This window comes from Grus americana, chromosome 2, assembly GCF_028858705.1.
Source record: "Grus americana isolate bGruAme1 chromosome 2, bGruAme1.mat, whole genome shotgun sequence".
Classification (NCBI taxonomy): domain Eukaryota; kingdom Metazoa; phylum Chordata; class Aves; order Gruiformes; family Gruidae; genus Grus; species Grus americana.
This window is the reverse complement of record NC_072853.1, coordinates 37,374,050-37,389,095: the sequence shown is the minus strand read 5'-3', so window position 1 is coordinate 37,389,095 and position 15,046 is coordinate 37,374,050. Positions and strand designations below refer to the sequence as shown.

At 37.7% G+C, this 15,046-nt stretch overlaps 1 protein-coding gene across 3 annotated transcripts in view; it reads left to right on the top strand.

The window, feature by feature from the left end:
- Window positions 1–15,046, top strand: part of C2H8orf34 (chromosome 2 C8orf34 homolog) — a 205,733-nt gene that overhangs the window by 167,241 nt on the left and 23,446 nt on the right. Inside the window, exon 14 of one of the 3 annotated variants that reach the window (XM_054815641.1) lies at window positions 9,585–10,610. The exons of the other annotated variants lie outside the window; for them this stretch is intronic. Within the exon in view, the coding sequence (XP_054671616.1) occupies window positions 9,585–9,592 (8 nt within the window). The 3' untranslated portion in view covers window positions 9,593–10,610. Of the gene's footprint in view, window positions 1–9,584; window positions 10,611–15,046 lie in introns of those variants that run through there. 3 annotated transcript variants of the gene reach the window in all.

The window sequence follows — 15,046 nt, the reverse complement described above, 5'->3', positions numbered from 1 at the left end:
CTGTAATGAATGTACAATCCCACCAATGTTGGTAGGTCTGACTACGCACACACAGACTGGCGCTAACTATGTGGTCAGGGAGATTGATGCTTCAGGACAATTCATGTGCACAACATGGTTCCTTTATAGCTGCCGTACCACGAATCGCATGGGTGTGGGGACTTCTGAGCATCCGAGATCCAGATTCTAAGAATCCTGGTAGATCATTGTCACTGCCCAGTATGACAGATTGGTAAATGACAGATAAAAGTGTAGGTCCTACCACTAGATCAGTAGAGATGATAGTTGCCTAACTAATAAGTGTTTCTCCTGGATCTGATGGCACCAAGGATGGAGAAGGGAAAGAAGGTAGCTGTAAGCTGTAGTTTCTGTAGCAAAGAGGGATTTGCAGCCGTAATATACTCTTTTGAGACTGTCTGTAAGCCTGTGTAGTAGTTAACTGCTGCACTCTTTATAGCATGCCGGTCTTTCTACTAATATAACTAAAGTAGTAGAACAAAAAAGTTTGATCAAAGCAATACTTTCTGCATCTGAAATCTAATAATGATAAATGTTATTAAAAAATAACAATAATAGTGTTATCATCCCCATCTGAGCTAATACGCTAGTGTCGTTGGCAAGCAGACAGTGGAGAAATGCCACTGCTGACAGAGAAGCTGCCAATTCCCAGTTGTAAAGTGGAGAGTCAGTGAGGGGCTTGGCATACTTGCTGATGCCAGTGCTTGTAGGCAGAGCAGCTGGCAAAATTACTTCATTTTTCACCCTGAAGTTAATAAATCTGTGTGGATGTTATGTGTGTGATTTAGTGTTGAGGGGGCCCAGGAGTTCATAATTTATGAGTCTGAGCAGAAGAGCTGCAAAATTAATCTTTACAATAGCAACACCTGTTCTTTGACTCAGCTTTTAATAAATTATATGTGGATAATATTTACCACATTCTTTGACTACTTTGAGATAATAGCAGCCAGGTGTAAAGCTAGTTTTTGGTAGTGGGAAAACTAACAATGCAAAAAGAGAAGCTCTGTGAGTCACCTTGAGTTCTTTTAAATGAATACCTTCTGATTACTGTTCTATAAGAAAAAGAATGAAAAAATGTGGAGGTAAAAGTTCCAAATGTAGTCAGGTATAGGAGTTTAAACAGGCTATTTTCAAAGCCAAAGCTAGCTGAACAGAATTGGGTCACTTTGGCATCTCAACATCTCCCAACGAACATCATTTGCAAAACAGATATGACAGCGCACATCTTGTCTTATGGAAATGAGATCTAGGCTCTCAGTTCTTGTAAATCAGACTTTACTTTCTAAATCCTTCAGGGTGTCTGACAGCATTTTAAAAAATTATCCTTATCAGCAAGATCCAAAGATAGCTGCAAGTCAGTAATTTTTAAAGCTTCATACCAATTATGACAAAATCTGAAATCAAATAGTTATTCATATAAAAGAGTATAAATGATTACAGTTTAAAAGATTTGTTAAGGAAAGAAAAACATTTTTAAGAAATGATTTTTTTAGCATATCCTCTCCTTCCTCTTTATGTGCTTAATTAAGTGGCCATATGTCAGAGAAAGAGATAGATGTATAATTATTTGCTCTTGTAATGTAAATTTTGTTATTAACTAGGAACCAACCCATGCTTTTTTAAGAACTACTGTCATTTAGTAACTAAATCTCTTCTGCTTGCTACGTGTGGTCTCCTTTGATACTCTGTACATGCTGAGCAAAAAGGGGTGAAAATGGCCAAGGCAATAGGATCCAAAATGAAGTGTTTGTGGTTCTTTTGTGATTTTAGTGTCACTAAAACACCTGTAGACAGGGCCTTGTGTCTTCTGCCTCAGCTGTCATTCCTGAAGACAGTTCTCCATTATTACCAGCAGTAGTTTGCTTCTGTGCTGATTCTCTGCAGAGAGTTTTCAGACGATGCATAGAGATCATTCTTGGAAAAAAGGAGGGATCTGGAGAAAATACTTACCACTTCCACAGTACTTCAGTTTGGTGAGAGTTTTCTGAGCTGGCAAAAATAATTTTCTTCTTTGTGGGGTACTGATGCAAGGAAACAGAAGGGCTGCATCTACAACCACCAGAGCATTTCTTAACCAGCTTTTATGGGAAGAAATTAAGCCTTTCAGGGGACTAACAAGAGTCAGCTTGAATTTTCTGTTGAGAACAGGTCCTGCAAATACTGCTGGTTGGAAATTTCTAATGTATCGCAAGCTTCCAAGAACCTTGAGAAGACAAAAGACAGCCTTTTGATGTAATTTAACCTACTATCTGTAGTCCTGGCATGGACTTACTTCCCAAAAGCCTGAGTCTGCTTTTTTGGGTGCCTAACTCAAGAATTAACCCACACAGCAGGTTTCCCCAGGTGTCACAGCTTTGGACACCGAGGATCCCTACCTGCAGTCAGTCCATTTGGCAAATGTACATGATAGGTGAATAACATAGACTCTTAGCGAGCTTGCTACTCAGTTAATCCATATTAAATATATGCATATGTATATATACATATAATAATATAATAATAATAATAATCCACTTAGGGCATGTCAGTTACTGTAGTCAATGGCACACTAAGTGGTGTGGCTACTATCACTTTAACTTCAGCTTGCCAACAGGAGCACTAGATGCTCATTTCTAGCTCAGCTGGTCTGTGACAAGGCTTGAACTCTCACCTACTGACCTGTGGCAAGAAACTTAAATGTTTTGCCACTAATACATCTGCAAACTCTTTTCTAAGTTTGAAGTGGAAGGTCTACTGCTGATAAATCAAAGCTGATTGTTGGGAAAAAGTGGATTTCCACCCCATTCATTCTTGTACTGGTCTTGAAACTCTGCAGTCAAAAGACAGTCCACTGATGACTTCAACAGGTATTGAAGAAAACCTTCTTTTTCCTATTGTGCACAAATGTCCACCTAGGAAAACAACCCAAAGAATGAAAGATAGTTTTTTGTAGACTCAAGAAATTCAGATTGTGTTCCAGTAAAATTCCAAACTGTACAATATTTATCCATGGGTAAAATTCCTCATGCTGAGCAAATTCACATGGCTAAACAGTTTTTCTTAATTATGAAAATAAGTGTTCCTAAGATTTGGAAAGTTTCTTGATCAGAGTTAATGAGGAGGAGTTTACTGCTGGAATATGGTTTTGCTGTGAAAGTTTCCTTTTGCTAGAGCCAGGTACTACTCAGTATGAGTAAGAGTGACAGAATCAGGCTTAGAGCAGCAACTGTTGATTGCAACCTTTACGACATTAGCACAAACACATTCCATTTCTGTCAATCAAATTCAGCTATTTGTGTTTGTGTTCTGCTCTGATGGAATATAGCAGTACTGGAAACACCTCTTTCAGTGGGTATGAGTTTAGGGCAAGGCTAGGTTTGCTTTTTTCTGAGGAGTAAGGTAGTTGTGAGGCATTGCTCAAACGTATCAATTGTATGTCTGGTTAATAAGAACATAATATTTGTAGTTGGAAATTTTCCCCAGTGAACAGCAAATTCACTATAAATCTACGCTTTTTTTGTCCTAAAAGTGAATCTGGGTTGAACTTCTGGGAGACTTTAATTCCAGATTCATGAATCTTCTGGAGAAACCTATTGGTATCTTTCCTTCATTTAATATTCATTCTCTCTACCAGTGGCTAGCTAGGTATTTTAGCTTGAGACAGTTCCATGTCCACTTCAGAAATGGGATAGCAGTATGGATTGTGTTCCTGTAAACAGAATTTCTCCAGGCCTGTTGGATGGTCTTGACTAGATGTCTTGTAACACCCATAGCTGAAGCTGCACATTTCATTTAATGGCTTTTTAAGTCTGAAAATGAGATAAAACAATTTTCTAGCATGGAAACTTGCCCATTTGGGTTAAATTATTTATAGAGAGTGAAACAAAAGTAGAGATTGACATTATTTCTACCAGACGTTAGAAGACTGTTGGATAGTGAGGGGAGAGTTCAAATACAGCTAGAGAAAGTTGGAACTAGACACAAGATTCCTATTTTTTGAATGGATGTGCTTAGATCCAAAGCTGCCATTATGTCCTTATACCATTAAGGCTTTAGCTCATATCACTTTGTTTCTACTAATATTTGGTTTCGTCATGGAAAAGTTCACATTGAACAAAGTATTTGGGAGAAGGAGGGAATTTTCCATTGCAGTGAGGAAAAAAATTCTCAAAATTTGTTTCAGTGCAGAAAGCTGTTCTCAGTACAGCTTCCAAACCCAAGGATTTGTTTTTCTGCAGCTTGCATTATTATGGTAAACTTGGATTCCCAAAGACATTTAATGTAATAAAAAATGACACTGTAATTTAAAAAATGGCATAGAGAATTATCAGGGCACACATTAGGTAAATTAAAAGCTGGCTCACTGAGGAATCAAAAACTAGAGTTTCTAATGGGAAGATGTAGATGAATGGGGCTCATTAGGGTCTGATACGTTTGGATAATTGGTGGGAAGGACAAGTTGAATTTATTAAATGATATGAATCCCCTGGTATAATGGCCACATTCCAGTAAAATGCACTTTATTATAACCAGATGAAATATATTTGAACCAAATGAAATATATCTGGCACCAGAGAAACATATCTGTCTCTGCTGCAGAATAATGAGGCTTTGTCCTGGAAAGCAGTGACCTAATGGATTTAGGATGATCATAGAAGATCATCTCAGTGTGAGCTCTCAGCATAATGCTGTCTCAGAGATGGATAGACCATTCCTTGAATGCCTAAAAAGTTAAATAGCAAAGTAATTATTCCACATATCAGTAAAAAACTGTGGTTTTGGTTTCTTGCCATTAAGAAAGGTTGGAATTACTTGAGAGATTTCAGATGATAATTGAAAACAACCCAGGATTTGGGAAACCCTGTTAGGAGTTTGCCTCACCTAAAGGCATTCAATTAGGAATCTTGGAGATGACTTGATATCTGAAGGTAGATAGTTAAATAAAAAAGATTCAACTCATCAGACTGTGACGAAGGCAATCAAATGCCTTGTCCTAGCAACCAGGAGTCTTAAGCATTGTAAGCAAAAGCTAAGGGAGGCAATGAAATTGGAGTCATTAGCATGAGTTGATAGGCCTTTTTCAATGACAGGCAATAGATAATCCAGTGGGAGATTCTGTGGGCTGTATACATGTATATGGGAGGTCAAATTAGATGATCACAGCAGGATTTTTTTGTCATAGTGTCTATCAATATACTTATAAAGAGCAGTCTGGATGTGCAATTTCATTTGCTTTCCTGGACATGACATGTTAGGCCTTGATGAAGGTGTGCGTGATACAATGATCATGATTCTACACTTATGCTACCTGTTTTCTTACAAACCCTTGAAAATGTGCCTGACTGTGTGTACATGTAAACACATTTTTGTGATTTTTATGCTAGGGTTTATTCTACTGATATTAAACTGCAAAGATCCCCCCAGTTGTTTTTATTGTCATAATTTAGTCCTTGGAATATAAAAATACCTTACTTGAGAAGCCAGGGTGCCTCTGAATAAAATAATGGCTGTCCTTAGTGATCCAAAAGTATACACCTGGGAAATATAAGATATGACTGTTTGGATTAATATTGACCATAACAAAGATATTAATAAAATACTGTTAAACTTTACTTTGCTCTAGACAGTCATGGAAGTCTGTAGATTTCAAAGCACAAAGTATGTTCATGCTAATTTTATCTATGTGAATGTCTGGTATTAAATGGCAGTATATATTATAGCAATGATATAAATAGTTTGCTTTTAAAATATTTTACTTTTTTTAATTCAAAAAACATTTGCAAGTGGGGTTCTAAGCTTTCAGGAAAAAAAATACTGGCTGTCCTTAATTTTTGAATTCCACAGACTTCTATGCCTTGTATAAACCACTCTGGATAGATATACAGCTAAGTTCAACAGATAATCATCTATGCTCATCACTAAAAAACTACTAAGCTTTATTAGAATTTTGTTCCAAAATAAGAATATAAACATATATTGATTTACATATGTCACAATATAAATACTCCACTAGCTGTATATTGATATAGCAGGCTATATATTGATACAAGAACTTTGATTTTTTGATTATCACAAAGTATAGTGTATGTCTTGAAACACAGGTTGTTTAATATTGTGCTGTTAAAAGATCTGTGTAAAAGGACATGATAAAAAAATAATAAACTTTTAGGAAAGTAAAGCTCTTCTCTAATATTAAAGAATTTCAGAGAATAAAATAAAGCTTTTTACTGAGTAATCACTGACAGCCAGCTAACACGGCTAGCCATTATAGCAAAGAAATGTAACTTTTTAATGGGAATGCAGCCTAATCTGTTGCATGTTGATGAAGGAACTTTAAATCACTTGATTTGGTTTCGATTATATCAGATTGATCCATCCCCTGTTAGACTTTGCTCTTCCAAAACACTTTTAGTGTTGAGTAAAAGTAACTTAAACGTAGCTCTTTGTGAAGGCACGCAGTGAACTGAGAACTGATCTCATTGAAAAATCTCTGAGTAAAATGAATATTTTTACTCGGATAATGCAGTCTTGTGCTGTTTTTCAGCCCTGTGGCTGCCCAACGTTTGTGCTGTGTGAATCAGGAGGAGCTGTGGAGAATATCCAAGTCTGACAGTGGTGAGCTGAAACTGCTTCAGCTGGCCTTTCAGCCAAAAAATGTGCATGAAACAATACCCTTAGGGTTTTAGTAAAGACAGGTGACTATAACCCTGTGAAAATGCTGAGGTGCAAAGTCATCCTACGGAAATGCATCTGGCCTTAGAGGGGCATACGATGAGCTGTTTGAGTGGGGGACTGCTGTCCACACTTTCCAGTTGGAAGGCACTGGCCATTTCATGTGTCCTTAATAGGACAGAGCATAGGGACCAACTGATGCTGATGGGCTCGTTCGTTTATGCCTTTCTTGATTCCTTCATTTGCCATGCTGGTCGAGTGCTTTCACTACAGGCCAAGAAGATCTTGCTGCAAACCTATGTATGCTTTTTATTCCATTTAATTGTCCCAACTTTTTTCAAGAGCTATCAAACCCAGTCGTCTTTCACCCGTACCTTGTGTAGTCATTTACAGCAGTGAGGAAAGAGCACGAAGTTGCGCTGAAGTACTACTAAAGCACATTAGTTAAGGTTTACACCTACTTTTCACTCAATTTGTTTGAATGCAAATGACCCCATGAAGTGCAAGACGCAGGGAACAGCAAGCAGGGACTACATCCCTTTGCATCAAATAAGGCCTTGAAAGGCTTTTGGCTCCACAGCCAACTGATGGATTCAGCAGAGGGGCCAGATTGCTGCAGAAACTAGAAAAAAAATTCGAATTCTTGACTGTAATCCCAGGGTGCAAAAATGACCAGGAGATGAAGGATCTGTGAAAGGAATCTGTTTTCTTTCTTTGGCCCAGTGTTCTCCAAGCTCTAAAAAAATTAACACTCATTATTATCCTATTGCTGTAAATGAGTTTTACAAGGCCGAGATTTATTCTAAGCCAAAACTGTAGAAATTCCTCTTTTATCATGAAGGAAGGATTTCAAATTCAAGTAGGAAAAGCTCTGTAATGGAAAAGGTTAAGATTTTGTGACATAATTATTGTGACTGTACTTGACCCTGTCAGAGAGCAAGTCCATGAATGTGGAGACTGGGAGAGAGGAGGGTTGGTCCTTGATGTGTGACTCCTCTTCATTTTGGTTAAATCTTGTTTGGCAATGCATAGTGCCAGTGGGAGTGTTACAGCAGGATCTGGGCAACGCCTGTTTCCTCTGTGTCTTATTTCCCTGATCTGTGAAGCGAGATGATAAAATGTAATAACTGACAGCAAAGCTAAGAGAAGTCACCGGTTAATGTTTCTAAAATGTCATGAATCTGGGCCCCAATTCTAGTATCTATCTGTATTTCTTTCTGGTGAGACTTCACTAACTTTAACATGGCTGTAGGTTTTCAGTTATTTTCCCCAAGTAAGTCAGTGTTGTTTTCCTGCTTGTATTAACCACTTTTAAATCATTGCCATTCCCTTTTATATTGGAGAAATCAGCCTGTCGGGGTATGACTCGTCTCACCTACCTTCAGCTATAGAGAAGTGAGGGACTCTAGTCCAAGCTATTTGTTCTCTGAAGTAAGGAGAGAAACAAAGGGACTTCAGAGGACAGCTAGATATCTGTCTTACTGGGGGACTTGAGAGAGGTACACCGAATCCCATCACCCCTTCAGGGTGTCCTTCATCTCTTGTATCTCCACCTTGATGAATCTCTGTCTCATGTCGGGTGGAAGTTGATTTGATCTTGTTAATATCATTTCTCATCAGTCAAGAATTCCATAATGGTTATGGGGTAGCACAGAATACATTTTCTGGCTGCTGTCCCATTTCCTTCTGCAGCTAAGATGACCACAGTCCCTGGTGTTTTTGTGGGTAACAGTCATGACAAGAATTTGCAAATGAAACAGGCTTACCTATATTTGCTTTTCTCCCCTCCCCAAGACAAATTTGTTACTTAAAGATCAAATTGTGAAAACACTTGAATCTCTGCTAAATGAAGTGCCTCCAAGGAAAACAGTTGTTAAACATCAGGCATAAATGACAAAAAAATACATATAATAAAGGGTAAGAACTGTTGCTAAGATTTCCCAGGCTTGCTTGCTTTTTTTTTTTTTTTTTTTAAATGCAGAGCTTTTCATGGTATGTACCTTACTCTGTTGAATATCAGTACAGTATCAGATATAAAATCCAGGCTTATGACCTAGCAAAGTGAAAGTTAAAGCTCTTGTTCCAATTGTACTTAATTGATTAGCTGGAGATAATGGGAATAGTTTGTTCCTACCAAGATTCTTTAATCTCCCAAAGAGGGGTTGTGTATTTATATATTCAAAAGGAGTGAATAAATGTGAAGCTGCTGTGCCTGATTTCCTTCAGTGGTTAAAAATGGCAAAGTGAAGGCTTCTGAGGTAACATACAAACCTTTATGCATTCAGCTGTGTAATTAAATGTGGTTGGGGTGTTCCTTTCCCTTTTGTAACCCCGATTCTCTAACTGGATCCACATAATAGGTCCAGTTGCAGCTTTACATCTTTTACAAACATTTGAGGGGGCTGGGAGGGGCAGGCTGGTTACAGTCAGCAACATTTGCAAAACAGTATTGCAATATGCATATGTAAATATTTGTAAAAGCTAAATTTTCATTTTGCTTTGGGGAAGGTTTTCAACCTGAACACAATCAGAAATGAAAACAAAGCTATCTCAGCTTATCTGATTCATCACAGTTGCCTATTATGTTTGATGCTTTTTGCAACACTGGTAATTTTTCGCAACCTATTACCACTATTGAAAAAGAAGCAGCAGAAACCCCCTCCAAACCACTGAATAATTGGAACAAATACTCTAACTAAAGAAGCCGTGATTTGCTTCTGAATATTTTAGAAATAAAAAAGAACTGGGATTCATCAAAATACTGCTCAATGTTGCTTATTTAACTGTGGATTCAGCATTATGGAAAAATTTTACAAAATGCAAACACAATGAAGGATTAATTTTTCCTTTTATCCTATTTTTGTGCACATTAAATTTTAGCCCTAATTTCTGTGTTTTTCTGTTTGATTTCACAGGTTTGTGAAATCAGTGGGATTGTTGAAGAACAATTTAATTAAAACAAAATTATGGTGATCAAAGCTACACCTGAGAATTTGCTTTAGTTTATACATAATAATTTTAAATAAAGTTATTTTTCTAGTATCAGCAGTACATAAGTGGAACCGCTCTGATATGTGGATGCTGTAATGCACTGAATCAGAGTATTTACTGTGGTACAGTGGCCTTAGGAAAGAAGGGTAACTGTCGCCTTTTAGTATAAAGTTACTATAATGTTTTTGTTTAGTTTATACCCCTGTTATTTTGGATTGACATTTGATAAAGTATAAACTCTGCCTGACCAAAATAAACTTTACCTAGAGATTTTATGTATTTTAACTTGCCTAAGGTTTTCTACTCCTTATATTTTTGTAATCTTTACTCTTTTTTAGATTAATAAACACTAAAGTATTCGCCCACATCTGCCAATGTGTATGTCCCATTCAGGTCTCACAGAGAGCTAGCTGTTTGCTCATAGTCACCTGCAGAGAGAGGTCAGAAGGGGGAGTGAGTGAAAGAGATGCGTGTGGGTAGCAGAAACAGGTGTTGCCCCTGCCGCATAGCTTTGTATTGAGTTTATCTACTTTGATCTTTTAAACAAATCAAGACTCTGTTAAACAGGGGACATATCAGTAAGGAATGGAGCATGCATGCAAAAAAATAAAGCACCTAAAGGAATTTCTTATATATGATAAAGCATTAGTTACCCATATGGATTACTGAAACAAATTTGCTGTTTAAAATAAGCCAACTGGTGTGTGCTGTGTGCTTGGAACTTTAGAAGATGCTTTTGCACAGGCATCAAATGAAGGGATGTGGCAGTTGCATTTACTGATTTCATTTACCTGTTAATTCTGTCGTGTGTTTTCAGTTTCCTGTGTCTTCAATTATGTACGCTTGGTTCCTGTATCTTAGACATAATGATATAATGAAATTGCTTGCGACTATTAAAAAATACAGTATAACAAACCATCTATTTGTTTAAGAAATAAAAATGAATTGTCTGTCATGAATGTTTCATAGTGTGAACTTTTTTTGCTGTCTCACAAACATACAGTGCGAAATACTCAAAAAGTCTGTCCGAGTCATGAGCAAGTAGAATGGAAGGTAGCATTGTGATGCACAAGTGCTTGCTGTATGTATCATTATAGAGTAGGATTCCTACATGTAAAATGTTTAGCATACTGGAACCCCATGGGGATAGTCCCTTGAAGTTCATTTCAGGAAGGGGCTTCATTAATTTGTCATCCATAAAGAAAATCTGTTATGCTGTGTGTATTTGCAATATACTTGAAGACTGATTTGCATATGGGAGAGCATATTATCACTGATACGCTATATTTAGTCAGTTATGCTCAGTAAAGCATTCTTGTGAAACTAATATCCTCCTTTCATGGATTTTATTCTTCCTTATTGGCCTGCATTTCATATTTTACCTTGACACTACTGAAAAATGTAAACTAGGTTTGCCTTTTTTTCTTCTTCCAGTTACTTCACTGAACATCTGTTAAGCTCCATTCTTTCTGCTTCATGGCATCATTGGGTGAAATTATGACCATATTTAATCCCTGGGAGAAATCTCATTGACTTCAGAGGAACTAAGATTGCCTACAAGTTGAGAAAGAAATTAGAATTTGGCAGCATCTTAATTCTAGAAGTTCTTGCATGTCTAAGAACTTGAAGACAGTTTGGCCAGGTAGTAGTGCAGAGACATTTGGTCAGGGACATGTCTGGATTTATATTTGGATTACGTATGAAGAAACACGAGACAAGCTTTATGCGGAAAGGCAGAATATAAATCCTGCTTCTGGTCTTCAGAGGGCAAAAACTTTTCAGTTGCAGATATAGCAGGTACCATCAGGGCTCATTAGAGTGATTAATAATTTAGCAAGTGTGAAATGCATGCAAGTGTCTCGCAGTGCAGTAGGATGGCTTGACTCTTGAGTGGTTCCAGTTGTAAAAGCTGTGAAGTCTTGGGCTCTTGAGATCTGGCTGTTCTTGGGACTGGCCAGAACAATAGTATTTTTCTGGGATGCTTTCTAAGCTGAAGGGTAGAGGATAAAACCATGGAAAATATTACTTTATTTTCACAGTAAAGCATACAGAAAATACCATGGGGATTTTGTTTGTTTAGTTGAGTTCTCATGATTTTGACATGATCTCATGATTTTTTAACACTTGTGGTTGGCACTACTCCCTCTAAAGCGTATGGGAAGCAGTCTTGGCTGATACTAGCACTCAGCCCAGCAACCACTGCTGGCATTGCAGAGGAGAAGCAGCCACCTGGTACCCTGACTGCGAACAAGCTGGCAATGAAGCGTAACAAGTCAGGAGAACTCCAAGGAGGAGCTGGGATGCGCTTAATAGGCAACAAGCAGCTGGGCTTAGGGGAGTGGGGCGTACAAACAGCAGCTGGGAAGGCCTTGCAGAAAAACTTGTTTTCACCTTTGAGCTGCGAGAAGCCTTCCTCATTTTCTGTTTGACCTTTTTGGCTTCAGGAAGCAGTTTCCATTTGTCAATTGCTTATGGAATAAACTCTGCCTCCATGGTGCCTAATTGAATTGAGAGTCAGCTGTGCAAGCTCTTCTTGTTGATGCTGCTCTAGTTAATTTGGCAGGAGTATAAAGGTGGGGATTTTTTTGTTTTGTTTTCGACTCTGCACCAGGCACTTCAAAGTCATCACAAAAAGTTTAATATAAGCTACATAGAAATGTTCTTCTCTCTAGCTGCATGGAGCAGAGTAGATTTAGTGCTTTTCAGAAAGATACTTCATGAGTCATTGCTGATGCTATTCAATTACTGCTTTTTGATGGAAAAAGAGCCATGATGAACAGATAGATTTTTCCTAGCCGTATGTTTACATCTTAGTTTTTAGAAGCATTCACTAATGCAATGATGTAGGGACATAGTATTCTTGACAATTAACAATTCTTGTTAATGAAAAAAGTACAAATGTATCTCGGTATATAAAAATGCACGTAGCTTGTCTAATAAGCAGCTGTCTTTCTTTCAAATGCCAGCTTATAATAAAATGGCTTTTATGGTCATATGAGGTTCTGCTGCTTCCTCTTAAGACCTTCACACCCTTGATACTTTATCTGAATAATTTTTTAAAGCAACCTTAGTGTATCTCTATTCATTCCAATAACACAATAGGACTAATAGGTTCCCTTCTGTACTGCTCTTATCAAGTAACGTCATCATTTGGCAGATTTGAAAGTGACTTTTTGCTACCCCAGTGGCTAGCTCTAGGATATGTAGGTGTGGCTGAGGGAGAAATATTTGCAGAAGTTATTAAATTGAAACAGTTTCTTTTGAAATATTATCCAGTGGAAGATTTCTCTGAGCAAATCCTTATCTTGAAAACTGAAGCAATAATTTAAACACACTTACATAACAACCAGCTGTAGTACGCACGTATACTATTAACAAAAGCTTCCTGTCCTGTGGGAATATGCTTCCTAAAAATATGGCCTTATTCACAGTGTAAGTCTCTTTCTCCTGAGTCAGTAATTACAAAAGAGGGAAGGAGACTTGTTTCCTGCTCCCTGGAGTATTGCTTCAGGTATGTCTACATTTCACTTACAGAGGTAACTAGCTAAGTGTAGGGGAAATTCTATATTGCAACAACTAAACTCATAGAGATATATGAACTAAATGAAAGCCAACTCACACACATGCATGTGACACTATTGTTTCATTGCCCTGGCTATATGTGGACACACTTTAGATTTAATCCAATGAACTATTAATGTAAAATACAGAAAAGCTCCCCTGAGATAGATTACAGCAACCTGGGCTTCTCTGCAGCGAGTACGTTAACCGTGAAGTTACCATGCTTTTAGCACCTCTCTATGGTTAGTTCCAGGCAGCCTCCCAACAAAAAAAGATGTGCAAAAACCCGTGTTTGGAGGCAAATAGCTCTTCCTGTGCTTGTGCAAGTTTGGTGCCTCTTCATTTTTGGCCCTGGCTTCTACTTTGTTTGGATTGGGCAGCTGCTAGTTAGGCAACGCAGGTACCTGGTTTTGTAGATGTTTTTGCCATTTACAATTTTAGCTGAAAGTGCAGAAGCTCGGGGTTAATCCAGTAAAGTTTAAACAGACCACTGGTTTGACAGCTTTAGCTTACTTAGTAGCATATTGCTGAAATATTAGTCAAAATAGTTTTAATTACTTTTAATTATCAAGTTGTTGGTTAAAAGAAGACACATCCTTATAAGAATAGAATTCTGACTTAGGTTGCAGTTTTCTTTCCTGATATGTTATATAAAACTAAAGCATAGCCAAATAGAATCTAGTCTGATAGCTTTTTTTTTTTTTTTTCCCTTTGGATAGTACAGTCAGATACTCTTTTCTATGGATTGTCTGCGTAAGAGAACATGCAACAAATTTTAATATGTACTGTCAGTAGAAGTTTCCTCTATGATAACTGTAAACCTATCAGGGTGCACTGACAGGTGAAAACACTGCACTGGACCTTAAGTTCAGTTCAATCAGAAAAGAAGTCTAGTGGTGTTTTCACTTACAAAATATAGTACAAATGTATAAATTTGGCTTTATCAAGAACTGGAATTTCATCTCTGAAGCTCCATACATATCTCTGTTGTTGGAAGATGGGAGAGCTTTACTGATTTTTATCCTGGCTGCTATTCCAGAAGATGTTCTGCTGTTGAATTTGATACACGCTCCAAGTAGTGTATCTTTATTGTATGAATAGTATCTGTATTATATTTGAGCTTCACATTATTTTTCATGTAATTATTTATCAGCCAATCCTGGAGAATGCTTCCGGTTCTGAAACAATTAGGTAGAACCACTGAACCAATGTCTTCTGTAGATGCATGGACCTTCTCTTGAGAGCTTAGTGGCAGAATATTGTTCTAAATCATGAGACAGAAGGAACCTTCTTTTTGCCCACCAAAACCAGCTACAGCACAGCTCTAAAGAGACACTACGGGAGAGCAGAAAAATAGTTCCTCTTGTGATTTACTTGAATGCTGAGCTGCTGAGTCTCATCAGGGACCTCCTCTCCCAGAAATGTACACATGTGTTTGCCTACAGAGGGAGTGTAATAGGAAATGGGGCTGGGAAGGGCCTCCAGATATCATTTAGTTGCTAACCCTGAGGCAGCATGACTGCAGCTAAACCATTTCTGACAGATGTTTATCTAAGCTGTTCTGAGAATATCTGGAGATGGAGCATCCCTCTCCTTATCTTTAGAAAATCATGTACCCAAGTGCTTGTACTTTTGCTTGAAAGTGGTTTCTCAGAACAAGACCTTTTCCCCTTGAATATATTCTTCACATGTTAATTGTTTGCATCTTGTTTCAGCTCTGATAACATTGAATTCAGATGCCACCCTGAGCAACAGAATGAAATATTGGTCCTGTAAAACCTTTTGAATTTTTGCAATGGTTTAAACGTGGCCAGGATTTCACCCC